This window comes from Pungitius pungitius, chromosome 8 (genome assembly GCF_949316345.1).
Source record: "Pungitius pungitius chromosome 8, fPunPun2.1, whole genome shotgun sequence".
Classification (NCBI taxonomy): Eukaryota; Metazoa; Chordata; class Actinopteri; order Perciformes; family Gasterosteidae; genus Pungitius; species Pungitius pungitius.
In genome coordinates this window covers 15312611-15339655 of record NC_084907.1, presented here as the reverse complement: position 1 = coordinate 15339655, position 27045 = coordinate 15312611, and the positions used below count along the sequence as shown (strand labels likewise).

Below are 27045 nucleotides of genomic sequence, written 5' to 3'. Positions count from 1 at the left end.
AGTAGATTTGTTTTGTCAGTATTGAAAACACTGAAAATGTGTCAGTTGAATCCCTGAGGTCACGCGCTGACGGTCCGGTCGCGGGCCACATAAAATGACGTGGCGGGGCCACATCTGCCCCCCGGGCCTTGAGTTTTAGGCCGTTTCTCAATATGCGTTCTTGTGTGGACTTTTGTTCTCGTGGACTCGTAAAACGTCATCAGTCTCAGCCCGAGTACTGTTCCAATTCTCAAGTCCGCATCTGGCCGAGAACGGTCATAATACCCGGATGTGGCTCGCCACGCCCATTTTACCGGGCATGCATCGAAGCAGGCTCGTCTGTTCTTGTGAGAGACATATATCCCAGAATGCATTTCACCTCAGCAACAGGCAACAACGACAGAGGAAAATAAACACAACTTTATGTCGAAGTTTATAAATACTACTTTTTTTAAGTAACGTAATGTAATTTTCTGACTGAATAGTAAAATGTTTAAGTCAAAAACTAAAATAAAAACGTATTAGCAAGACCAGCTGACGTGGTGACGTCATCAAGTCAGCTGCTGTTCCAACTGCGGAAATGACCGTTCTCCGTTCTCCCGAACCTGCGAGTCAGGACTCCCGAGTCTGTCTCCCGAGTCTATTCTCGCGGGAACGCGAGTCCGTTCTCGCCGTCTTAGGTATTGAGAAACGGCCTAACATGTGCCTTAACGGGCTACCGCCTGAAATGCCAAACTGAGGGCACTTCCGTCATCGCAAACATTCTACTTCCGCTTCCGGAGTCCTCGCGCTTGGCGGGAGACTTCGCTCAGACAACAAACAGAAAACAGCGTTGCAGCTGATGGAAAAGCTCTTAACTTTACACGCTAGCAGCTTCTGAACACGGAACCCGTCGAGTAGCAGCGTTGAAACGATCTGGTAAACCGACGGTGTTTTAAGTAATTGCGGGTCAGGCTGCAGTGAACTGAAGCGTTAATTACTGCTCCTGGCTACTTATCATTAGCGATGTGTGGAGCCATCTTATGCAGCTAATTCAACCCCTCCACTAGCACAACGTGTAATATCATAGCGGTCATTTGAATGCCGCTAAAATGAGTAGCCTAACTTTTAGTGACCTCTACGCAGCCCAATATAAAAATGCCATTTCTCACTGGTTGTGTATTATCTGTATACAACATCATTTGTGAATACAGTTAACGTACAAGTTCACACACATCAAATATTAATTGGCTCAATCTTGTCATAAATAGTATAACGTTCACAGTAACGCCTGATGTTTGAGTCGATGTGTTGCTCTCTCGGTATCCTACTGTACTCTGTGGGTGAGTAGACTGAACATTTCCTCTTTAGGCTGTCTGATGGTAAAGAAAACTCGTCCAGGATGAATTGTGAGCTTCTGGCAACGTGTAGTGCGCTGGGCTATCTGGAGGGAGACGCCTATCACAAGGAGGCTGATTGCTTGGGTGAGTATTTACTCACCTTCTCCATCATCAGAGGGAATGTTGACAACTTGTCAGTATCACTCCCGTCCTCCTCTAACTATTCTTTGTCTGTTGTAGAGAGTGTGAAAGACCTGATCAGGTTTTTACGCCATGAAGATGACACCCGTGATGTCCGCCAGCAGCTGGGTGCAGGCCAGATTGTACAGAATGACCTTCTTCCTATAATCATTCAGCATGGACAGGACAAGGCCTTATTTGATGCCTGCATCAGGTAGAATTACTTTATTGTGTAACTTGTATTTGTATGTTGACATATATACTCATGGTTATTTGAAAAACACGTTCCACATTCAACTAATTTGTTGATATTGTCTTATGAAATGGAATATTGATACTCCAATTGTCCTATTATGATATGTCTTTGCCCTACTGTTGCCAAGTATTGTTTTATTAAATATTGTGGTTAGTTTGGCTGACTGTTGCTTACTACACTTCACTTTTTTTGTCAGGCTCATGGTCAACCTCACTCAGCCAGCCATGCTTTGCTTTGGTAAAGTCCCTGATGACCCAGTGTTTAGACATCACTTTTTGCAAGTGACATCTCATTTACAAGCATATAAAGAGGTACATTCACCGTAGTATAACATTTTAGTAATTATAACTGTAATTCATGTTTGTAATTTACTACATTGTATGATAATAAGTACTTTCTTTTGTCCTCTGCTTTAATTTCAGGCATTTGCCGGTGAGGCAGTGTTTGGCATTTTAAGTGAGACATTATACACACTTCTACAGCTGGTGAGTGTTTCAATCATGTTTTAGCCTGCACCTGTTGCTACAGTATATCAGTGAAATGGTTCCCCTTAGTCATGTTTTTTTGTATCGAATCACTTGTTTCTCTTTCAGGACTGGGAGCAGAGACAGGAGGAGGATAATCTGCTCATAGAAAGAATCCTGCTGCTGGTCAGAAATGTGCTTCATGTACCTGCAGATCCCTGTGAAGAGAAGGTCTGACAAATCTACATACTGATCAATACTATTAATAATAGTATTACGAATGTTATTCTTCATCCCACCTCATTCCCTAATTTCTGTCGTTCCGTTAGAAAGTGGACGATGATGCCAGCATCCACGATAGGCTGCTCTGGGCCATTCACATGAGTGGTTTCGATGACCTCGTCAAGTTCCTTGCTTCGGCCCAGAGTGAGCAGCAATGGAGTATGCATGTGTTGGAAATAATCTCCCTCATGTTCAGAGACCAGGTGAGACCGGAGGAAAGCCCCTGGTGGCCCACGTATAGATCTCCAACCGTTCTGCATTTGAGCTCCTCTTTCCATTCAGACACCAGAAGGTTTGGTGAGCGCCGGTCATGCCCGCTCGGCTGAGGAGAAGCACAGAGACTCTCAGGAGCTGGAGGCACTGAGGCAGAAGGAGCTTGCAACAAAACGCTCCCGCACATTACAAAGAGGAACCAGGTACAATCAGACCCAGAGAAATCTCATAGATGCTTTGGTTCACTTCCCAATTTTTATATGGCGTATGTAAAATACTACAGCTTAAAAAAATAAACTGACAAGTAGAATAGAACATACATTTATGTATGGGATATTTTGTGTTAATGTTGTTCTCTCAGACACTCTCGCTTCGGGGGATCCTATGTTGTTGAAGGCCTCAAATCGATTGGGGACAGAGATGTGATTTATCACAGAAATGTTCATCATGTGAGTATTGAACTCCTGTATCTCAGTTCTGTTAACATGCAATGCTGGTGCCGGTATCCATGATATATATATATACATTTGTTTTTTAGTTCAAAAACTATACTCATGACACGGGGAAAGCAGTGAGACGTGTTCCCAAGAGGAACCGTCAGGCCCGGGAATGTAAGGACAAGCGCCGCTCTGCCTTAAATGTTCGACTCTTCCTGCGGGAGTTTTGTGTGGACTTCTTGGAGAACTGCTACAATCGCCTCATGTACCTTGTCAAGGTAAGCTTCTTTTATAATACAATGCAAAACAAAAAAAATCAAATACCTTTTTTTTTATAGATTTATAATGCCTAAGTTTGAAGCACAACCCTTTGTATTTCTTGGTCTCCTCTATAGGAGAGTCTAATTCGAGAGCAGACTCAGCAACATGATGAGACGTACTACCTCTGGGCACTTAGTTTTTTCATGGCCTTCAACCGTGGCAACGGCTTCCGTGCCGACTTAGTTTCTGAGACCATGTCCATCCGTGCCTTCCATTACATTGAGCGCAACATCACCAACTACTATGAGATGTTGCTAACAGACCGCAAAGAGGCCACGTCCTGGTCCCGCAGGTGAGTTCGTGAGGGAAGCATGTCACTAGGAAAATGTGAAATCTCTGTTTTGACATTGTTGTTCTTTGTAGGATGCACCTGGCTCTAAAGGCCTATCAGGAGCTGCTGCTGACCGTAAACGAGATGGACCGCTCACAGGACGAAAGCATCCGTCAGAGCTCCAGCGTTATTAAAAGTAAGCTGCAGTCAGATCTTACTAACTTTGGGTACTCTTTCCAGTGATGAGATTAGAACCGACCAACCAGGGTTTGCCCAGGTCTTAATTCTTCATGTGTGTGTATATATTTGGTACTTTGTTTTAAATCTTCGTCTCATATAACATTTTAATGTAATTGTAGCCTAGTTGCCTCATTTCCTTTTGGCTTCCCTTTTTTAGGCAACATATTTTACCTGATGGAATACAGGGAGATTTTCCTGACCCTGCTGAGGAAGTATGATGAAACCAGGCAGCCTCACTCATACCTCAAAGACTTGGTGGAGTCAACTCATCTCTTCTTGCGCATGTTGGAGCGCTTCTGCAAAGGTCGCAGGAGCCTGATGGTTCAGGTAAGTCCTTGAACTCAATTTGTAACGTGTGTAAGGTCTTGCTCACACTATCCGCGTACACATGTCGACATCGAGCTTGGTTTACTTTCCAGAAAAGGAAGGTGAGGCGGAAAAGGTCTCACGGTAAAAAAAAGCCCTCCGCTCCAGACACTAGTCCGGAGGCCCTTGGAGAGACCTGGAAGATTGTGGAGGAAGAGTTAAGGGCTTCAGGGTTTCAGGTCAGTGTGAGCATCTGCACGCCACACACACACACACAACCGGTCTGATATCGGGGTAATAGAAGGCTAACACTGAATACAACCTTTCTGCCCTCTGTGTGCAGTTGTCTGAATCTTTGACTGAGAACACTGTGCCATTTGATGCCACGTCTGAAACTCCCCTTGAGGAGCAGAAGAGTGAGGCCATGGTGCGGGTGCAGGATGCCCTGCTGGCTCGACTGGCCCCGGAGGCCCTCGGCCTGCTGCGTGCAGCCAGGTCAGGGAGACCTTCGACACCTCAGACTAATCACACATGCGTAGTCATTGAGGTGTTCACCATCTGGTTATCATCCTCAGAGAGGTGTGGCCGGAGGGAGATGTGTTTGGTTCTGCTGATGTGGAACCCGAGGAGGAGCTGGAACTCCTTAAGCAGATCCTGCATGCCAACCTGCCAAGTATGTTTTTCTTTTACATTTTCTTATTTACTGGATAGATCATTTTGTATCACAGCTTCTATGCATGGTTTCAGGGTCTTCACCTCCTGAGCCTGCAGAGGAGGAAGAGGAGGATGCAGCTGAATTAGAAGAGGAGGAATTGGAGTCGATCCAGGTTTCTGAAAAAGAGTTCAACTTTCTTGACTTTATCAAGAGGTGAGGAAAGGGTTGTGTTAACGGTAACCGTCTGCCACTCTTGTGACTTTCCTAATGCTGCATGTTTCTCTTCTCTTACCCATCGCAGGTTTTCCAACCCCGGGATTGTGCGTCCGTACCTCCTCTTATTGAAATCCTATTCAAAGAACACACCTCACACCAACCACTGCATCGCTCGCATGCTGCACCGCTTGGCCGTTGACCTTAAAATGGACGCCCAGATTTTTCAGCTTTCAGTCTTCAACCTCTTCAACAAGATCCTGAGTGACCCCGCTGCAGCTGCTTATAAGGTTCCCTAATGACATGAGAAAATGCCGCGCTGTGGGTGACGGACGGGAGCTTACTTTCGTTCTCTCCTTTCCAGGAACTGGTGACCTTTGCCAAGTTTGTGCTGAACCGTTTCTTTTCTCTGGCGGCTCGAAACAACAAGGCCTACGTGGAGCTGTTGTTCTGGAAAAACGTGGGAGCTGTACGTGAGATGACGGAGGGTTACAGCATAGACCGGTTGGTGCATGTTTTTTTGTGTCCACTGTTGTGTAAAGCCGATTGTTGCAGCACAAGATGCACATGTGTTCGATTTTTAGCACTTTGAGTCAAACCTTCACATTACGTTAACTATGAAGTGGCAAGTCTGCTATTTTAAATATTGCATCTTGTCCTAAATATGTCAGAGAGGAAACGAAACCAACGTGGACCGAAGTGGAGGAAGAGGAGTTGCGCAACCTCTACGAGGCGCACCGTCATTCTGAAGGTGTGATTTTCTTTAGATTTTTGAATTTTAAGTTACAGGAAACATTTGCATACCATGTACTATGGTGTGGATTTTTTAATTGACTGTCCGTCTTTGTGTTTAGAGCCTGATATAGTGGAGACTCTGCTGCCATTACTCAGCAACAGCAACCGCACTCGCCGCCATGTAGTGATGCAGCTGGTGCATATGGGTCTTGTGGAAAATGCTAAAGCACTAAAGAAACCAAAGTATGTTCTCCAGACAAACCAAGTGATGTGATATGACAATGTTAACGTAGTGAAGAATATACTGCGGTGTTGGTGCTATACATTGGAAATGTTGTTTGGTCTTTCGTAGGAAAGGTACCCAGATTGTTCTTTGGACTGAGGAGCAGGAGGAGGAGCTGCAGATGCTCTATGAGGAGTACAAAGACTCTGATGGTACCAGACACCATAGTTTCATACTGTAGGGCGTTAGCTCCAGTCCTGGTGCAACATCACTGAGGGATGTTAATGCAGGCTCCTTACGGTGACCCTCTTTAGTGATGAAACTGTATTTTCTCAGATGTGCTGGGTAATCTCCTGAAGAAGCTCACAGCCAAGCGGTCCCGTGCACGCGTGGTGGACAAGCTGCTCAGTATGGGCTTGGTGTCTGAGAGACGACAACTTTATAAGAAGAGGAGTCGCAGCGCTCATGGGAAGAGCTCTGGAAAAGCAATGGTAAAATGATTTTAGATGACTTCTTATTGCTGATTCACAAAGTCGATATCATTTCATCCTTTACAGAAATGACTCGACCAGATTAGGGAGTCTAATGAATAGTTGCTTTAAAGGAGGCGTCTCTTTCTCTTTCAGTCTGAAGAAGAATTCTTTGAGGAACTAACGCAAGGCTTACCAGATGATTCTGGTGACAGAGATGAGGATGAGGAAGAGGACGAATCTGAAGAAGAGAGTGAGGAAGAAAGTGAGACACGGCATGTAAAAAGGAGGAGCCGGAGCCTGCCCTCCACAGAGGAGAGGGGACCTGATGTAGGAAATACAGTGTATGCTCTACAGCAGGAAGGTGAGACAAAGAAGGAATATTTACCATAATGAGAGCTGATATTATATATGGTATTAACATATTTTAGACTTTTTGATTTATATTACAACGGCAATAGGCATGGGTGTGTATTTATAAAGTGTTAAGCTAATGTCTGGAAAGTATATCTTTCCTTCTTGCGCTTACATGCTGTTTTATTTTATTTTTAATAGGCCTATCTGGACCTTTGATGTGGCTACAAAGGAGTCTATACAAAACGGCCATATACCGAGACAATGATGGTAAGCGCAACTGTCCGTCCCCCCCCCCCCCCAAAAAAGTATCTAAATATTTCTTATGATGTTTCCTTATTCTATTTCAAGTGGGTTTGGCTTTCGGTGAAGTTACAGTATTATCTTATAAAAAATGTAAATATTTATTGTGGTTTGGTCTTTAAATTGTTACAATCTGTTCTTCAGGATGTTCCCAGGATGTGCCGGTTGTTCCTCACGGGAAGGAAAATGAAGACGCCATGGAAAACCAGACCTTCCGGAGGCTGTTACGCAAACTGGGACTTCGACCACCTGCAAATGAACAGGTGTAGTTTTCCTGTGTGATATTTCACCACTTCAGCTGGTTCTAATGGTATCCATTTGGGCTTCAATTTAAGACTCTTTGAGTTTCTCCGTTTGATTGCAAAATCATAAAAAAAATACATTTATAACAAAATACTATACAGCAGATATTATACATCTAAATTTGAGGTTGTTTTTACTTTTCTGTAACCAGGAGATATTTTGGAGAATCCCTGCAGAGATCAGTGAATCCCGGCTCAAAAGTGCAGTTGCAGCCCTTAGTTTGAGAGAGGAAGAACCTAAAGGAGGCGAAGAGCATGACGGCTCCAGGAGTCCCATTGGAGAATCCCAGGAGAAGGAGGTTGAGGAGAAGGAGGTTGAGGAGAAGGAGGTTGAGGAGAAGGAGGTTGAGGAGAAGGAGGTTGAGGAGAAGGAGGACGGGAAAGAGGGAGAAGTCTCGGGTGAACATCGAGCTCAGGCTCTGAGAGCTCTGCGGCTCAAACGGCAGAGGAAACGGCACACCTCTGGGCATACAGGTGCGTGTGGGAGCTTCAGATTACGCAACTCGTCTCCGATGACAGCCGTTCGTTAGAGCAATTAAAGTTAAAGCAATGAATTACCTGTCCACAAGTCTAACCTGTTCTGGCTAAGCTCGCAAAAACAAAATTCATTTTATATTATTTTTACATGTAGAATCCTTTGTCTGTGCTTTACTTTGCTAAGACTATAAGATAAATCCACTGCAATGTTCTCAAAAAAAATCTAATTGTATCTATTATATCTAAAAGTACAGTTTCAGTACAAAATTCCTTTGCTAAAGAACCTTTAATTGATGAGTTGAGTCATGGATTGAGACAACTTTGTTGAAAATATTCAGCTTTTCTTTTTTTAGCTCCTGTGTCAGATTTCACTCCTTCTGAGGAAACGGACAATATTCTCGAGAGGTGAGTTAAATCTGTTTTTTGTTAAGCCACAAATCTGAGAAATGTCTATTTAGTTCTGAACACGGCTTAATCTCTTCCCTCTCCCACAGGTCCCGGGAGAAGACCTCAAACAAAAGAAGCAGGTTGTTGGACGACGACAATGAGGAGAATGGTATTTACTGTAGGATATCAAATTGGGATTTTAATGCTTGTATTCATAAATAAGAGGCCACCCGCAAAGCGTGTAAAGGCACAGTTTAATAGTATGCTGTCTCTTTATTTGCCAAGCTTAACACCTGCAGGACCAGTATTGATCCTCTGATAATATCCATGTTAAATCGTGACTGATCCTCACTCACTTACTTGTCTTTACAGCGAATGGTGCTGCCCCGGTGACGGCTATGGAAACCAACGACGACCCAGATTCAGACAGGGAGGATATCTCCGCGCCGGTAAAGCGCAGACGGAAGTTGGTGTTAATTGATGATGAGGACGAAGAGGATTAGTGACTTTCTGTAATGGACTGTAAAAGGCAGGGGAGTTTTGCCCTCTGGAGGTCTGTGGTCCAGAGAGCAGAAACTATTAACAGAGTACCAAACAACCCAAAACAACAGGTCCTCATCCCGGCCCCTGTGGAAACCTGGATTAGCTGTTTTACTGTTGTCATCCCTTAAGCTTGTAAGCTTCTCCTTTTTTATATAGTTGTGGGAAGTAAGTTGTGATCTGAAGATTTCTTTTTTTGTTCATTGTTCCTTTGCTTTCTCAGTGTGTACATTGTTCAGGTGTTGCTGTCTGAGAAAGAATTGTATCACAGAATTTCATCTATAACTTTGAGCTGAAGGTTAACGGTCTCATTGTTTTAGTAACAACATTACCTTTTGAATTTCAGAATAAAATGTATGTCTACTTGATGATAATTAATAAAAAAGCAATAATGTTAAATTATGGTCTCACAGGCTGCTTTTGTTGTCACTACATCATTTTGAACAGTAGAGGGCACTTAATGTTAATCTATTTAGTTTGTACTATTTGGATGAATTTCTGTAGAATATCTTAATTTAACTTTTGAATAAATTGTACATTCCTCCCATTTCTTTTGCGAGCAAAACGCTTCATCAGTTTTTCATCGCTGTAGTGAGCGAGAGGCCCAGTGGGAACGATGAGGGATTACAATCTCAACCTGTCAATGTGTCGGTTTTATACTTCTGCAGACACCGCATGAACGCACGTATTTTGACTGAGCTTTCTGGATATAAGATCCTGTATGTGAGCAGTTGCTGCCTATTTTCATCCACGTTTTTCAGCTTTGTCGGAGGTGGTCTCCTGTCCCCACATCTGGACCATGTTAGTAACTTCCTGTCACCGCATCTGTTCTGCCCCCATCCCACAGAGGCATGAGCCGAAACTAAGCGGTTGAACGTGTAGATTTCTTCATCTGCACAGAGTACTGTCCTGACATGTCTCCATGTGTTAACCTAAAGCCGACTTGGACGAACAGTATGAGTTTTAGTGATTTATAGAACATCGAAGGCTTCAGGCTGTATTGCGTAAATGTTGGCAACCAATGCATCATGCAGGAATCAAATCATGGAAATAGAAACCATACTTTTATTATTGAAAATAAAGACCTGTTTTTATTTCAAAGCAGCAAAAGTCACAGTACTAATGTTGCTCCTTATCCACCTATTAATCATTAAATGTTAAACCCTATATAGAACGTCTAAAGGGATTTACTGCCCTATAGATCACCATATAGGCACCCTCTCATTTAGGGAAATGTAAAAGTGACGTGTAGGAAAAAACACTGTCGCATAGTTTGTTTTTCCTTCAATTTGCTCGGATTGCAGTTAAATTAATTTCTCCACAACACCACAAACGTAGCATTTACATATTTGTTTTTTTTGTGTCAGGTTGGTCATTTTGGGACAACAAGGAATTTATTTTGCGCAACCCACAGGCCCTCTCAAAGTAATAACCTCTGATCTTAATGGTCAGCTAATGAAGTCAACCCGACTGAAGCGATCATGGACTATGAAAACCTGTGGCTTGAGCTGTTGAACTGTTGGTGTAATGGCCATGCAGTCTATGGTCGTCTTTTTAAATAAAAAAATACAACTCCCTGGCTCAGACACGTGCAACTGCCTCCTACGGTTGACCCTGTGGTGCAAATGAGCTCCTACTCTCAGCATTCACAGCTGCAGCTAATTCCTTCTCAATGTACCAACACAATCCATTCCACAGGGTCCTATGTCAACAGTTGTTGCTCTAAACACAGCAAGTACACAACCCTCTTCAGTGGGTAGCTATGTGAGTAGAAAAAAAAGAAAATCACCAGTTAGCCTCTTATATATATGTATGTCATTACCACTTTATAAAAAAGACACCCTTTAAAATCGATTTGGAATTGTGTTTCTCTAATAGTTAAATTGCTTTTGAGTGATGAATCAGTTATGAGTCATCTATAAGGTTTACTTCAACCTAAGGTAGTAAAAAAAATCTCCTTATTGAAACATAATGAGTGTCATCGAGTCCGGAGTTATAAATGTTATTATGTGATGTTTACTGATAAGGGACAAAGGTTTCTCACCTCGTATTACAGCAAACACGAGGGAGCTCACTTATACAACTTAATGATGCGTTTTAATTATCAGTGTTAAATGTGTACACCCAAATTCTCAGAAAAAGCACTATTGATAATAAGTACATTTATCTTGCAAAATAAAGCTCATTTGGTTTAATCACTTTAGTTTTACCCTTTTATAGCTACCATCAAGGAAGATGAACACTAACTAAAGTCAGCCAGCAACCAACAAACAAAATGTGTCCTTAATGGTTTAATGTAAATGCTGTGTAAAACGTTATCGGAGTACGTTTCATTAGCAATTATTACAGCTATGAACCCTTTCCAAATAATAGTAGAAAGTGGTACTGGTGTGGGTAATACCGGTAACAGCTGTTGTTTCGATTTCTTTGTTGTGATAAGGGGAGTTTGGGGGGGAAACAAAAAGACAATGTCAACAGTTTGGTGTAAATGTTCTACTGTGACCCCTTTGGGTTCATTAACGTGCATCCATTCAAAGTAACCCCCGTTAATTGAATGAGTTTCTTGCTATGGCTGACTATAGCTCAATGAAGCTCTTCAATGAAGCTCATTGAAGAGCTTCGCCTGTTGCTGTGCCCCCCCCCCCCCCCCCACACCCCCCCTTCCTTACCCTCCCCTCCATCCCTCCCCCGCCCCCCTCCCGCCTCGCCTCTCTTCTCTTCCAACGGCCCAACTGACGCTTCTGGATGGAGATAGAGAGGAGGGCTTCCCTTGGAGCCAAAAAAATATATATTCCTCCTTTGTTTTTTTTAGTTTTTTTTTTTCAGCTGAGCAGCGGAGGGAGGCGCGCGAGGGGACGCCGTGAGGAGGAACCTGCTGCCGGGTCACAGACGGGGAACTTCTTCAGCGCTTCATTCGGACACAACAAGTAAAGAAAAGTAAGTTAGTAAACGTTGGCTGATCGAGTCGCCTCCGATGCGCCGTTACCGCGACGTTTTTTTTTTTTTAGCAAACCTTTTCCGCGAGGCAGGGAGAGGGAAAGCACGAAGCCGTAGTGGTCGGCTCAAGAGTTCAAAAAGAGCCTCGGGAGAAGTTGAGAGGAGCCCGGTTCCCCCCCCCCCCCCCCGGTACTTTACCGCCGCTTTTGTGTCGGTGAACGGTGGGAGTTGTTCCTGTTTGACGGGAACACGCGCGGACTCATCGGTACGTTTCTCAAAGCACTTTCATTACTAACGTTATTTCAGTTTTTCATGTGGCAGATCTCCATAGGATAGTTTTCTATTGGCTGTTTTCCTGTTGTTGTGCCAATGAGACGTTTGAATTCAGTTTACTCTCGTGACTCCGTTACTGTACTTTATTATCGATGATGGTGATTGATAACGTTTGAGTGATTCCACCCCAGATCACGACTGATCAGAGGCTAACCGTGGCCGTGTTTGTAATAACGTGTAACAAACCTGGCTGCTTCCATATCTGCTCCTTTTTCACACTTGAGGCTCATAATGCTATCGACAACTACGTTTTAAATAACGTCTATGGTACAGTGCTATTTGAATAGGCAACTTTTAACAAAACATAACAATCAATACAGATATGATTAGGCCCCAGTTACAAGTCGTATGTCCACATGGAGGAATATAACTTGTATTTCTTTATGCCCAACTATAGTGTACAACTATAGAGGGACATCCTTCGCCTCTGGAAGCCAACATGTCAGGGGCCTTCTGGCTCCGTGGTTGTGCTGTGAGATCCAGGGTGCTGGTGCCCGTTGGGTTTTTTGGGCTGTGTGATGATAGCCTACGGGTCCTGTAGTTACTGGGGAGGGCAGTTTGTAGTTACACCCCCTCAGTGCGCCCCCCCCCCTCCTCCCCCGCCTACTCAACCCACTCTGACAGCCTGCACCAGATGGTTTTGTCTCTTTGAAAAGCTATGGAGGAAGCCCTTCCTTGCTTTGAGGAAGGAGGCAGGAAAGGAGGCCTGTAGAGAAAGGCGTTGATCAAAAGTTACACTGCACATGTTGTTTTGCAAGGTGTGCCTAAATTTGCACGGATGCAAAAGTGTGATTTTTGTCTTGCGTTTTGTATCAAAATGTGTTATCTACTTGTTAAATACAAAATAGTTTTGAAAACTATTAAGAAAACTGTGCCATAGGATAAGGTTTATCCTTCTAGTTAAATGTTGGCCTTCGCTGGATGTCCCATCTAATCTGTAGGCGGCTGCATTGGTAAACTACGTTTTGTATCCATGAAGTAAACTATTCACCTGCATACCAGTACTTTAAAGCTTTAAATGCTTTAAAGCACAAATATTACTCAACAACTGTTAAATTATAATAATTGAGCTCAGAGGTCTTTAGAATCTACGGTTGAAATGCACTTATTGTAAGTCGCTTTGGATAAAAGCGTCAGCTAAATGACATGTAATGTAATGGATGGGTTAGCACTCCTTTACGCGCTGCACATGGACAGACAGTATCTATGAGGAATGAATCAGAGGTTCTCATGGTAAATAAGAGAGAGCTGTGCTGTATAATCTGTGCTTAAGGCTCATAGATGTGCTTAATTGTACATGGAGACTGCTGTGCTTTCTCTTTCTTAGAAAGTGCATCAATTTATAATATATGGCCTTGTTGTTTTTAATGTGGTAGCTAATTTAATACATTTTTTTAATTACCCAGCCAAAGCTGTAGTTGTTATTATCAGCAACGGCACTCCATGATGTTGTTGTTCTTCTTAAATGAATAAACTAAAGAGGCCCAACTGACAAAACGGAGTTACATGGTTGAGCAGCAACCAGTCAAACTGCAGAGAGGAGGGACTTCTGCGTGGTGGAAAAGACCCATTGTCACAAGGAAACCACATGAAAACTGATACCAGTCATTTTAAAACATCCACCCATAAGCTACTTATAGCACCTAAAACATTGGTTATAGCTCTGACATGACAGGGGCATTGAATTGGCTTGTGAAATGAAGGACACACATGAAATTTTAGCCTTGTGAGATCGCTGTCGGAGGTACAATTATTGTCGAGGGGAATTGGACAAAGGGGGTTAAATGGCCGCTCTAAATGATAGAGCTGCTGTGGACGTGCTGCAGACGTATATAGACACTGCGTGGAGGTCTGAACCGCTAGCAAAACTATCCACAAAGTATCACAACTCAAGAAATGGCCAACTGAATTTATTTTGGAAGTTTGCTTGAACCACAAACTCGTGTTAGAAAGAAGAAATAAAAACACAAGTTTAACAAGAGCTAAACAAAGTTTCCATTGACACTGCAATAATAGCATTTATACCACACTGCCTTTCCTCAGCTCCACTTCTGTCAGAACCAGGAGGCGTCTTGCTCAGAGACACTACTGCTCTCCACCAGCCGGGTGTTCATCAGAAGCATATATTATCTCGCACACAGTGGCGCACTGTCAAGCTCTCCCTCGCATGTAGACATCAGACTCCACCGCACCGCCTGCTAAATCTCGCTCTCTACCACAGACCCTAATGGAGTGTTTGTGGAACTGCCGCTCCCAGCTGCACACACCGTACGCTGCTTCACAGAGTGCTTACGCGATGAATATTTGTACGGGTATTAGTCCTGGCTATGTTAATGACTACTTGTGTTTCTGATGTACAGTACACTCAAGCACCATCGACATGTGACTTTTGAAAAGCTCCCTTGTAGTGTTTCTGATCTCTGTAAGTAGCTCTCTGCATTTTTACATTGAAAGGCCCCTATTGTTTGGACTAAAGTCTGCATGAGATTGAGAGATTACGAGGGAAGAAGAGGTTGGATCCTAGTAATGAAAAAAAGGGGTTGTTATGGGGGTCAGAAGCTAAATTATTAGGCAGAGAAAATGATGAAAACATTTTTGGATTTCGAAGTAGCAGACTTTGCTTGAAGTCGTAACCATTTTTCAAAACACTAGGCGGTGATCAAGGTGTTCTAAAACAAAGTTAGTTGGTTGAACTGAGTCGGCTTTGTGAGGCAAGCAGTTTTGCATAGAAGTCACTATTTTTGAATATTTGGTCACAATTTGCGTATTGTGAGGAGTAAAGTAAAAACATATCTTGTCAGTTCAAGTTGAGGTACCAACTATGAACTGACTGTCATGTTATGTTTTTTTCATTATTCAAGTCGTTACAGCACACCAAGCACAAACAAACAGAATGTGTAGATTAGCCTGTGAGCCAGACAGATTACACGCTTGTTATAATCATAATGCGAGGCTGACTACTCTAATGACTCAGGTCCAGTTGTTTGTGTTGACAATGCTAACTTTCATGGCAGTGCACATTTCCAGATTCTCATTTGAATTCAGACAGCGTTGTTGTTGAGGTGAGTTTGATGTTTCAGTGTTGGTGATCCAACTCTGGGTTCCTGTCTGCACAAACACAAGGATCGGTTCCTGCTGAAAGCTGATGTTCCACTTCCTCATGTGGCCCTGAGCTTCCTGCTGTGGAAAGACAGGAAGCTCAATGGTGGCCACTGTGATCTCCCGTTAATGGGATTCTGAGTGAAAGCAGATGTCGTTGGGATGGTGAGGATTCATGTATCCATGTTGTCCAGTGTTATGCTTACAAGCACAATATGGGGACTGCTTCAATTCATTCCCCTCCTTCCCGGTGTCTTGACCCGGATTCCAATGTGCCTTAATTTCCCGCTGCAACTGCAGAGCGCTCACATCCTTGGTGGAGTCTTCTAAGTGATGATCTCAAACAGCCAGGTCGTAACACTGCAGGTATTCAGCTTCTCAGCTACCGCCGTCAAGTTGGAGGAGCACCCCCAGAATCCTAGGCTGTGATCAGACACACCCTTCCTTCGATTAAACACACCCAAATTAGCTATGTGGGAAACTTTTAGGTCGGTCCTGCCTGTCCCACAGCAGCTGGGCCCTCAAACCTGTGCTACTCAGCCCCCCCCCCCCCCCCCCCCCTGCAGTATTTGTTCACGGGGATACTGGTGGGCGGGTTTTTGTTTCGAGAGCAACATAATACTCCAATAGGACCTCTGTAGCTGTGAATGTGCGTCAATGCACTGCTCCCACTGCTAAACTGTAAGTGATACTTTTAAAGGCCAGTATTTGTGCTTGTCGTGCCATTTGAGCCCAAGTAAATGGGATTTACACTTTTCAAACCTCTGTTGGTCAAGCACATGCTTGGAAATGTAATACTCGTCAAAGGTTTTCGCCCATGTTTTCTAGAGTGATATATTTGGTATCAGGTTTTATGCATTGATGTCGTTTACTGCTGGTATTTAAGATTGCTCAAAGATACATTTTGATAAATTAATTAATCCTCTAACCTTTCAAACGTTTCAATTTCAATATTTTCCAATCCTTTGCTTTATGACCAAAGAAATCCCCAAAGACATTCCCACCCACTTGAGCTGTACCTTGTGTTTAGCTCTAATCAGGACATTTTCATCTTATATGGTGAACCTGTTAAATATTTACAAAACTAGAATTGTGGACTTATTGTTTTTGACTTGGATTGTATTTGTTGCCAGGCAACTTTAACTTTGGCTATGAGGAAGCATCGGGGGGACCCAGGAGCCTCCAGTGAGCTCAGTCCTTTAGATAGATGGTTCTGCTTCTAGTTTGGTACTCCTCCCTTCATCACTCACCAGCCCTCTGAAGGCAAATACTTGGCACCATCTTACAGCAAACACAGGATCTACCAGTCTCCCTGGTGCTCTCAGCCATCTTTATGTGGTCTATTTTACCGTCTGCATGGTTTCCTCTGAGTTCCACTAGAGGTCACAGCATGGGCCTCAGAGTCTTTGTTTTGCCCCATAATGGCTCTATTCTCCCACAGCAGCAAAGACTTCCAAGCCCGCTAAACATAGGACACCATTGTGACTCATGGAAGGGTAAAATGAGCAAAGACGTGCAGAGGGATGGATGTGCGTGCTGAGTTAAGTAAATTTCTGTTCAAATGGGGTTGAAATATCAAAGAGTTGGCACATGGTGCGCAAATTACTAAAAGTGTTTTACCATTTGCAATATGAGATTCTACAATAACAATAACCAAATATGATTTGTGGTAAAGAGGAGGGCACTGGACTTGTAATTTTCAATTAGTGCTGCTGACTATTATCATGATTTAACTTAATTTAATAAGCCGACCACAGAAAAGGCATTCTGCTTGCTCAGAGGAAGTGGTCCCACTCACAGGGAAGGATACCCCGATGAGCATTGTACACGCTACATTCTGTTGCTGGAGGTCTGACCCCGATGAGCATTGTACACGCTACATTCTGTTGCTGGAGGTCTGACACCTTCAAACCTTCAGACTGCAATAAACCCAGCTGTGCTTCTATACAGAATAATTCAAATAGCTTGACACTTACCTTTTAGGTGGTGTCGGTGAAGTTACTGGGTCAATCTCTCACAAAACATTCTACAACTTTGGTGTTCAGCTTGCAAGTCTTGAAACACAGAGATTACCCTTATGGATTAGATAATGCGAATGAAGGAGTTACTGTCCTGCTGCCCACACCTCTGAATGTAGAGAGAATGATTCATTATTTTAGGTTATTTTATTTTAAATTGTGGTCTTTGTTGTCTTTTTCTGCTCAGGTTTTTAGTTAGAGAAGAGGATAGTTACTAAAAGAATGCAAATGACTAAAGAAGAATCGGAAAACTTTCCGATAGATTCCATTTTTTCCATGTAAAGTCATTGGCAGGCCATGCAAATGACACAGCCCTGTGTAATAAAGGCAGGCGTCCTTTTGCTGCCTGTTTGTCTAAAGTAGAAAACGTGAGTGAGTTGTAATGTGATCCCAGCTGTGGTGAGATCATTCAGGAGGCCTTCCAGCAGCCTTAGGAAAAGCAGTCCTCCCATAAGCCTTTAGCCCCACTGCAGCCCTCTGTGGCTCACTACAGCCCTGCCAGCTTAAATATCATAGACAATTTTTACTACTTGGTCCTTAAAATTACAGAGGGGAATCTGCGCTTTCTTTTTAAAGCACTGTTTTTCATGGAATTTGAGAGAAAAGGATGGGTTTCATGCCATTAATATGTGGGGTTTAACCCATATCACCAAATGTGAGTATCTGTTAGAGCCGAAGGCTGAAGCGTTTCATTATGAATTTAGAAAACGATCCAACTTCTTATATTAAATACATTGTTTGACATAGCTGAAATCAAGGTTGTTCTTAGCAAATGAAAAGTCAACATTTTGGAAATTCATGACTTTCATCGGAGGGTAACTGATACCTCTTTGTTATTTTTGACATAGCTAGTGGACAAGGTATCTGTTATCATAAAACATGTATCAATTAACTGTATGTGTGTATATTTCGTACGTAGGATCAAATCGTAAAAAAGCTAATTCAGCATAAATCTGACAAAGTAAATCCAATTACTCTCCTCAGATAGCCGACCACTTACAACCGTCAGAGATCCCGACCCCAGTGATTCAGGGGCGACATAGATAAGGACCAGGGGTCTTGGTGCATGGGTTACAGAGAGTGAAAGAGTTGCTTGTGTGAATGGCCCTGCATACAGGATGGTGGGGTTGCATAGCTCTGTGAGTTGAGCCTATGACAGCTGCACATACAGCGAAGCTCGGAAGAAGTCACAGTTTCCTCTCCTCTTGCAGTCACCAGACCTGCTCAGATGGGGCTGAGATAACGGCCACCTGAAGTTCTACCCTCGTGCCGAACTCGAACCTCCCACATTCCGCCAGAATGGCAGATCCCACGGGGCCGAGCTCAGCAGGGGCCGGTGCAGGCTCGGCCGAGGTCGACGCCTGTGGTTTGGAGATAGAGAGGAACTATGATGTCATCCCTACTGTCATCTGCTCCATGTGTTGCCTGTTTGGCATCATCTACTGCTTCTTTGGTGAGGATCTCTGCGGGCCCACAGTCCTTCAAATCAAGAAAGCTGAAACGGAACGTTTTTGGTATACAACTGCTCAGATATTGATACCAGTATTGGAAATGCCTCAGATACTGCCGAAAAAATACTGGATTGGGTTGCATCATCCAAAAATATCTTGCTTGTTCATTTGAGTTAAAACCACCAACTTCTGATTCCTCTGCTGTCTCTCCTCTTCTAGGTTACCGCTGTTTCAAGGCTGTCATGTTCCTGTCTGGTCTGATGTTTGGCTCCATCGTCATTTTCTTGCTGTGTCACAAGGAGCATGTGCTGGACACCCAGCTGAGCGTGGAGGCCAGTGCGGGCATCGGCCTCGGCATCGGCCTGCTGTGCGGTCTGGTCACCATGATGGTACGAAGCGTCGGCCTCTTCATGACTGGACTGCTGCTCGGCCTCCTCCTGGCTCTAGCAGCCCTACTGGTCACTCATCAGTTTTACACCCCGACCACAGTGTGGGTCCCACTGGGGACCCTTCTGGGGACCGGCATGCTGTTTGCTGTGCTGACGCTGCAGTGGCAAAAGCTCTTCACCATGCTCTCCACGGCTGTGTTCGGTGCAGCTATCATGACAGTGTGTGCTGATTACTTTGTGGAGATGCTGGTTTTGGCCACGCACGTGTACGAATGCTTGCGCCTCACACCCGGGCCGCCTCTCTGCTGGTACAGCTGGGTCATTCTGGGCATCTGGCCCGCCCTCAGCCTCATAGGAGTACTGGTCCAGTGGAAACTGACGGATGACAGCTTCTCCCACACTGAGGGTAAGGACGAAAATGACCCTCTAAAGTTCGGTTGTAGGTTTGACTAAGGAAACAGAGTAAACCAAACCAAATAGAGTAAAAAATCTTCTTCAGTTATTACACAACTTGGGCTGCATTCACACCAGCTGTGGTGGTGTGGGAGTCACTTAAATAACCAATGTGTGACATCAATTGTTTTCATGCCTTATAAATGCTAAAACAAATTGAGTTAAAGAAAAGGTGGTGTAGCATCCTATCAGATTACTTTTTTTTACCTCTTTTATGACGTTCTGTTTTTCTGTTCTGACTTTTTCGACATAATAGATTATGATGTTTTTGACATAATATATTGAATTATTAATTATTGAATTGGATTATTATGGAGTACCATACTATGAGTTTTTTGTTACGCACTGTAACAAGGCTTTTTATGCCATAAAAACCTATGGCCTTTAGTTTCCAAGTTGTCCTCTATCTTACCTTGATGGAATAACTTCAAATTGTACACAAACTGAGTGAAGGATGAACCGAATAGACTTTGCTTGTCAAAGGTCATTGTCGCTATGACCACACGGCTGTCCCGTTCTTCTGATGGAATTTATCTGGCACAAAAATCTACTTGGACTCAAGGATAAACTGATTAGTAATGGTAAAAACGCCATGGTCAACCTCACAAAACACAGTTTTGGCCAGAATTCAAGATTTCATATGCTGAGAAAGACAATTTCCTAGAAATGAAACTTAATGAAGCCGCCTTTGAATTCTCTCTTCTCTTTGTAGTTGTCATCAGTCGGAGACAGAAGAGAGTCCAGCTGATGAGAATCAGAGAGAAGGACGCCAAGAAGCGACAGCAGGCAGGTGGGCAGGAAGGCACATACCGCCGTAAACCCACCCCAGTGAAACGTTACGCTGGGGATCTACTGGCACCGGTCAGTGTCACCCACCATGCCGTGTGCTGTAGATGCTGATTATTGGGGTTTTATTGCATCAGTTATACCAGTGAGGCTAACAGACGCAATAAAATCCGTGCCAAGTTGACGCCACAGTTTCCGTGTACCTGACTCATCTCTCCACGCTGTGTTCTTCTTAGAGCTACCTACAAAGTCTGCGGGACAGACAGATGGACACAGGTACTTCCCTTAGCAGCCTGGGCACTGCCAACCACACCATGATCGACTTGGACTATGACTCGGGCTCCACCGCGCCCCTTACCGCTACAACCCCGGTGGTCAGGGTCTGAGCAAAGGGGACTGACCACAGCGCCCTGGTTCTCCGACTCTGTCTTCCTAACGCAGAATAAAACCAACAAACTGACACCCTCAGCTAAGATTTATCGTGCCCTTACTTTGGGGGAAAGGGGATTGTTTGGTGAATGAGAATGCTGCTTTTTTGGGGAGAAGTGAGGGTCACCTGTTTGGTGAAAGCTATAATATAACCACTACAACTACTGTGTTTCTCAGAGAAACACTTTAAAACAGATACTAACAAGTAAGGTCCTCAACTTTTTTTCATGATGTATTAAATACATAAATAGCAAGTACAAGCCTCAAAAACGGTTGTATAGCTGTTAAGGTAGTGAAGTGACAAAGCAATTTGTTTACGTTGTTATGTACTGTACTTAATAAGTTTAGTCAACGTGAAGTGTTGGTATTACCTGTCTTACCTGTTTAACTGTGTGCGCCTAGGATTTGTGGCAGTTTTTCTTTTAAAATGACTGTGTATTTGTTTAAATGGAGTTTGGTTTTATGAGCAGGCATAATATGGCGGATGGATACATGTATGACAAAGTGAAGCAAAAAATAAATGGTGTAAAGAAAATACTGTATTTCCCGTCAGAATAGAGCAGGCAAAGAATTTAAATAGTTGTGTGCTTGTGGGTGAACTTTCTATAAGTTAATTTATATATTGACCAAGTACATCATATGGTTAAAAAAGGAAAAAAAACAGACATGTTTGTTGTTAATTTGTAGATTTTAAGGAATTATCTATCTTTTTTTTTTAATTTTGCAGGGACAATGCACTTGTTACCTGAATCTGTACATACCTGTTGATAGAAATTGCAAAGATAAATAAATGTGTTTCATACAAAAACCATTTTTGTGCATTGATTGAGTCAGATTGATGTGCTCAGTGTTTCTCTCGTTTGGCCCCTAGCAACACTGGCAGCATTACTCACCAGACTTTTCATGGGCAATAACGAGGTCATGGGGAGGATTTCCAACTCTGGAACTGCTTGGGGTTGTCATGGCGCCTCCAAAGTTGTTTTTTTGCAGACAACATAATGAAGGACAGACTGGCATTGTTTCATTGAAGAACATTTTACATTTTACACTTAAAATCTGAATCTGGCCAAAATATCTTTGACACATGACTTCTCACAGACTAGCGATACTCGTAAGAGAAGTGTTCATTAACATTTTATTTCTTAAGAGCACTGAAAAAACGTTTAAAAGCTGCAAGATTTGGTTAAAAAAAAATGGAACAGGAAGTGCGCACTCCCATCATATATCTTACTGAAAGAATTATCACACATAATCCAACACATATGTTTGAGAGAAAAACAAGGCCTCTCTTGATTTCTCCCTGAGATCATTCAAAAGCTTACACAACTCTCGCAGTCACAAAAACACACACGTGTGCTCGAAGGAGAAGTTCTACAATCAGTCACTGCTGTTGAGGTTGCCTGGTTGTCAATGCCTCTGGAGTGGAACCAGCGCCCCTGCCGCGGACCTCCTGATACATGCCGCCCCCTGGTGGTTGGCCCCTAGCATCGCATCCAGCGCTCCCTCTTGCTCAGTGGGTACCCTCTGTCCACCCTCAGCAGCTTATTCACACGCCAGTACTCGTCTCCCTTAAAGAAGTAGACTTTGCCATTGGTCCAGGTGAAGGCTGCGTCCGGACTGGACGGCACTCCACTGAAGAGCATAGAGAGCGGCTTGGGGTAGAGGCTTAGGTCAGTGTAGCTCAACTCATCCCACTGCCAGTGCTCTGATCCCTGCACAGGCAGACAGCACAGATATTACAACCAGATGTTTCTGCAAAAGGAAATTTCTGGTGGGAACGCGCGGATATCGCCCTTGCTTTCATACCTTGATGAAGACCAACTTCTTGTTCTTCTCCAGATAAAGGGCTCCATCGATATTAGGAGGGATCCGTTTGACCTGTTTGGGGTAGCCGTAGTCCAACACGAACATGGAATACCTCCACACTTTATTGTCTGGGACCACAAACAGTCAAGATAGTCACACACTCAGCTGGAGAACACAATAGCAGATGACAGAGGCATTGCACAACTGTACCTTTAAAAAAGTATGTTTTGTTGGTTCTTTGAGAGTACACAACAGCATCCAGGTTCCCAGGGAGGGCCCTCCACAGCATGTCAATCTTTATTGGTGTGTTGTGTCCCAGATCGGAGATCGTCCAGACGTAATCACCACTAAAAGCAAATGTTTTCCTCCACGGACCTGATCAAACATACAGCGAGGTACTCTGTGACACATTTTGTAATCCCGCTGTTGAAGAGCTGACGTCAAGTCAGCCTGCAATGCACAAAGGAAGAGCTTCACACGCTAATTACTATAGCAACGGATGATCTCTAATGTACCTAACATGATGGCATCCAGTCGGGCAGTGCAGGGGTCAGGGATGTTCTCAGCACCATGGGGGCTTTCTGAAGCTGTTGGACTGGCTAAAGTGCTGATGATGTGTTTACCTACAACACAGAGAAACCCAAGGATGTATACTTTCCTTATTTAGACACAAAACACTGTGCTATTGATTTATGCAAATTCACAAACACAGATACAACACACATGGAACCAAAGCGAATCCAGGGTGACTCCTTGATGCACTTACCATAAAGCATCTGGATGCCTCTGATATCATCTGTGTGCAACCTGAAATTGGCTCTGTAACCGGAGTAGACCGGAGCCATCAGAGCACCTCTGAACTGAGAGTGGCCCAGGCCGAGGGCGTGGCCGATTTCATGTGCAGCCACAATGCGCAGATTGGTACCGTAGTATGTTCCCTCAGTCCAGAACTCATCCTCATCAAAATGGACCACACCAGATTCTGGGGACTCGGCATGGGCAAGCACGTGACCTGCAGATGGTACGGACAAACAATTTAGTTTGTGTTTAAGGGGACAGTAGGCCAATACATTCCAAATAAAAAAACTGACCGCGGCCATCGAATGGGATGGAGCAGTAGCCGTCGTTCTTATGAAAGGAGAGCTTGATGTCCGCTCTGCCATATTTGACCTCTCTGAAGGTCAAAGACGCCACATCACTCCAGTACCTGAAGGCAGATTGGACCGCCATGTCCACCTCTACCTTCTTCATGTCAGGTGTGTAGTTGTAGATTCGGTATGTCAGGCTCCTCTTTTTCCAGCGACCTGTAAGAGAAGAATACTTTTTTGTAGAAAGAAAATCTAAGATACTCATTATTACTCCTGTATTAGCTTCTTTGCACAGGCACCTTGTTAAATCAAGAATAGAATTTAAGATACTTCTCAACTACAAGGCACTTGCTGGTGAGACTCCTTCTTCTCTTAAAGAGCCACTAGAGAGCTGAAATAAATGAACTTTTGCACGATATTCAAATTTTTCGAGTTTCACCTGTATTAACAATTCTATGTATGCCATAGGAAGCTATTAGAAAATGACTCAATATTATTTATTTTCGGATAATCTCATGATGTGTAAATGGCATTGCACCCAATGACTTTTATTTGATTCTTAATAAAATACTATAATTTTCTTACATTCAAGACTCTATTTTAGATTTTATTGGATTATTGAATGAGCATTGAATTGTTAATATCATACTATGATTCATGTAATGAAATCATAGTATGGACCGATCTCAAAGTTACTACCACAAACATTTTAACATTGTTTAGACTGGACTTATGCTCAATTTATTTTCTTGACTCACCCATCACTCTGTATTTGTGATGTTTCTTGTTGAAGGGGTCCTCCATTCCACATCTGGGCCGTCTCATTATTTCCAGAGTAGCTTCATTTAATTCTCCAGTAGGGGGCAGATCATTCACTCCCTGGAAAACCCTGGAGAGGAGATATGATCAAACATCTGCTATATGAGGGCTGCTTACTTCCTCCTTCACTGCATGGTGTTGTATCTAATAGTATCTATGCATGTTTCCCCTGAAACAACATTGTTTTAATTTACCGAAGAGCTTCAATGACCTCTTCCAGGTGTTGAGGGTCCAGTGGATCAGCAGGCTCATCCAGGTAACCATACTGCCTCAAATAGGCCTGTGAAGCAGAGGCAGACAATAAGGGTCACTTAAAAGAATAATATGAACCTATTAGCCGTTGACATGAATACAAATCTAAATGTTGTGTGATTAAAGTTACGAAAGCACCTTTACCTTTGCTTCATCTAATTCTGTCCATTGCACCACTGCACAAATAGCTCCTGTGAGGTTGAGCAGCAGCAGCAGCAGCGACCGTGTGTTGCCCATATTCAAGTTCTCAATTCTCCGCGGCTGATGTTGAGAAGCTGAGAAGTGCACGGCGGAGTCCCACAGTGGACTGTTTGTCCCCCGAGCGCTCCAGCAGTTTTTAACTCAGACCGACGCATGAGTCATGAGGTGATCCATCCCTGAAGAATGAGGCATACGAGGGAAGCCAGCTGACCTCCAGCCAACATGGCGGCTGTTTGAATTGTTCAGCTGTTCAGCAGAGGGTGCAGAGCCGCGGCGGGGTCTACGCACGCCACCAGATTAGAGGGTCAAGATGCTGCAAAGAGGTCGATCAACATGAGCAAAATGATCACTATAACCTTCTTCCCTCAGGGTCAATGCTCTTGATTATTCCCTGTTATTACAGCCACGTCTGCGCTACAGGTGTGTATTAGCAGTTTGATTATGGGCCTCCTTCCCGACATTCCTCTTGTGCCCACACCCATCTCATATGGGAGAAATATACCCTAATGCTACTAAAAAACACATCATTGGACCAACTCCAACTGCGGTCATGTAACAAAGAGTAGGTCATTTTTAAAGATCTGTTATGCTGTTACATGTTGACAACAACAATAATTCCTTTGGAGTGAAACAAACGTGTTCCTCAGCCACCAAAATGTAAAAACACTGGTTTGTTATATCACTCCTAAATCTATGTGTTTCGAATAGACTAACAAAAGACATCAACTATACTTTCCTGACCGCTTTTGTTCATTTCCATCACTACTGTTTATAAACATCAGCAATAATGAGAAATCTTACCCCATCAGGAGGAATAATAATAACTTAAAGTCAATAATGTAGTCACTCTTTGGAACCATCAGAGAGCGAGGAGAGCGTCTGGCTGCTTTGAACAATCTATAAAGCTAATAAAAGCAAATGGAAGCACTGAAGCTCCAGCTCTGCTTGCTTGAAATCAAAACACCAATAATATTAGTCTGGCTCTTAGCTGAACCACATTAGTGTTTGTCGCTGTCCCTTATTCCTTCTGTGGCAAAAACGTCATGAGCGGAGCTTTAAGTGGAATTTCACATTTAAATGCAATTAATTTGACCTCAACAATTGGAGGTACGTACATATTTCTATTACTTATGTGATAATCAGACAATACAAACTATGCGTTTATTCAACATAATCAAGTCTCAGCAATCATGCTAGTAGGTCCATGCTTTTGATTTGGGGGGGTTGGGTTTTAAATATCCTTTTCGTCCAAGTGGAACAACTTTTGTTACCAATTTGTGCTTGTTGAAGTGTCAGATTTGAGATCAGTTTGCATTTGTGTACAATTGAAGAGAAGCAAAGAAAAAGCCAACAGAGTTTACAATTACATAGTTCTAGATGAATGAAGGCTGGCGTTATCCTGTAAAATTGAAACTGGATTTGGACATTTTTACTACGTGGGAACAGGGCGCAGCAGGCGGATGTGAGGAGCTGGTTGAAATGTCACAGCAGCTGGCCTCCAGATGTGAGCGCATGGTTAATGATTGCCATCGTAAACCCTTGGACTCAAACATACTAACACCAAAGGTTTGTCTTTATAAGCCAACAGCGGGGTTTCTTTTACAGAGTTTACAGATTTTTCTTGCTTCTGTGGGTGCGGTCAGGCTTTACGATTTATTCTCAAATAAGCAGCTAACTAATAGTCTTTCATGCAAACAAGTAGGTTTGCTTTTTTCTTTTACTTTGATCATTTTTAGCTGCGTGCTGCTTGTTCCCCACCTTTTCACAATGTATCCCACAGAGGAAATGAACCTTTAGTGCCCTGGTTTGCATTTACCACCAATATGACACAAGTGTCTGTATTTGCTGAATTCAACTTAATCCGTTTCCTATCTAATGTATTTATCATTGGTGCCTAATAGTTACTGACAACAACAAAAAGGAACCAAAAGAGGAAGAAGCAAAAAGTGGGAGTAGGAGTTGGCTTCTGTTATTTCTTCAAGTATTAGTGAGTAGTGCATGGTTTCACTGGTTTCACTGTTCTCAGAGCTGCGTCAGCAATCTAAACCAAAGGAATA

At 43.3% G+C, this 27045-nt stretch overlaps 3 protein-coding genes across 7 annotated transcripts; 2 read left to right on the top strand and 1 right to left on the bottom strand.

Moving 5' to 3' along the window:
- The first annotated feature begins 288 nt into the window (after nucleotides 1-288).
- Nucleotides 289-9317, top strand: timeless (timeless circadian clock). 2 transcript variants are annotated; one of them, XM_062563965.1, is made up of 31 exons: nucleotides 289-897; nucleotides 1330-1442; nucleotides 1539-1692; nucleotides 1931-2045; nucleotides 2157-2219; nucleotides 2328-2429; nucleotides 2528-2683; nucleotides 2763-2896; nucleotides 3055-3142; nucleotides 3232-3408; nucleotides 3526-3743; nucleotides 3815-3918; nucleotides 4120-4289; nucleotides 4382-4507; nucleotides 4612-4763; nucleotides 4844-4941; nucleotides 5016-5136; nucleotides 5225-5426; nucleotides 5501-5640; nucleotides 5808-5887; nucleotides 5991-6114; nucleotides 6224-6306; nucleotides 6431-6585; nucleotides 6721-6928; nucleotides 7120-7188; nucleotides 7366-7484; nucleotides 7676-7867; nucleotides 7898-7997; nucleotides 8354-8405; nucleotides 8495-8556; nucleotides 8760-9317. In XM_062563965.1, exons 2-31 carry the CDS (start codon nucleotides 1361-1363, stop codon nucleotides 8888-8890), a joined length of 3777 nt encoding a protein of 1258 aa, XP_062419949.1. In that variant the 5' UTR covers nucleotides 289-897; nucleotides 1330-1360; the 3' UTR covers nucleotides 8891-9317. The 2 variants fall into 2 exon arrangements, with proteins under 2 accessions (XP_062419949.1, XP_037347202.2); XM_037491305.2 differs by having other exon boundaries at nucleotides 7676-7997.
- A 2321-nt stretch (nucleotides 9318-11638) lies between these two features.
- Nucleotides 11639-21423, top strand: LOC119194108 (transmembrane protein 198-like). Of its 4 annotated transcripts, none has more exons than XM_037448197.2 (5): nucleotides 11639-11864; nucleotides 18526-18767; nucleotides 18985-19560; nucleotides 20320-20397; nucleotides 20630-21423. In XM_037448197.2, the coding sequence occupies exons 2-5, from the start codon at nucleotides 18614-18616 to the stop codon at nucleotides 20680-20682; spliced, it is 861 nt and encodes a 286-aa protein (XP_037304094.1). In that variant the 5' UTR covers nucleotides 11639-11864; nucleotides 18526-18613; the 3' UTR covers nucleotides 20683-21423. The 4 variants fall into 4 exon arrangements, with proteins under 4 accessions (XP_037304094.1, XP_037304089.1, XP_037304091.1 ...); XM_037448192.2 differs by having other exon boundaries at nucleotides 20320-20468; XM_037448194.2 differs by lacking the exon at nucleotides 11639-11864 and adding an exon at nucleotides 12046-12129 and having other exon boundaries at nucleotides 20320-20468.
- A 184-nt stretch (nucleotides 21424-21607) lies between these two features.
- Nucleotides 21608-25209, bottom strand: mmp19 (matrix metallopeptidase 19). Its single transcript, XM_037448191.2, has 9 exons — nucleotides 24932-25209; nucleotides 24730-24815; nucleotides 24475-24605; nucleotides 23720-23932; nucleotides 23395-23640; nucleotides 23144-23251; nucleotides 22839-23003; nucleotides 22629-22756; nucleotides 21608-22534 (listed from the first exon to the last, which is right to left on the bottom strand). The coding sequence occupies exons 1-9, from the start codon at nucleotides 25022-25024 to the stop codon at nucleotides 22304-22306; spliced, it is 1401 nt and encodes a 466-aa protein (XP_037304088.2). The 5' UTR covers nucleotides 25025-25209; the 3' UTR covers nucleotides 21608-22303.
- Nucleotides 25210-27045: the final 1836 nt, after the last annotated feature.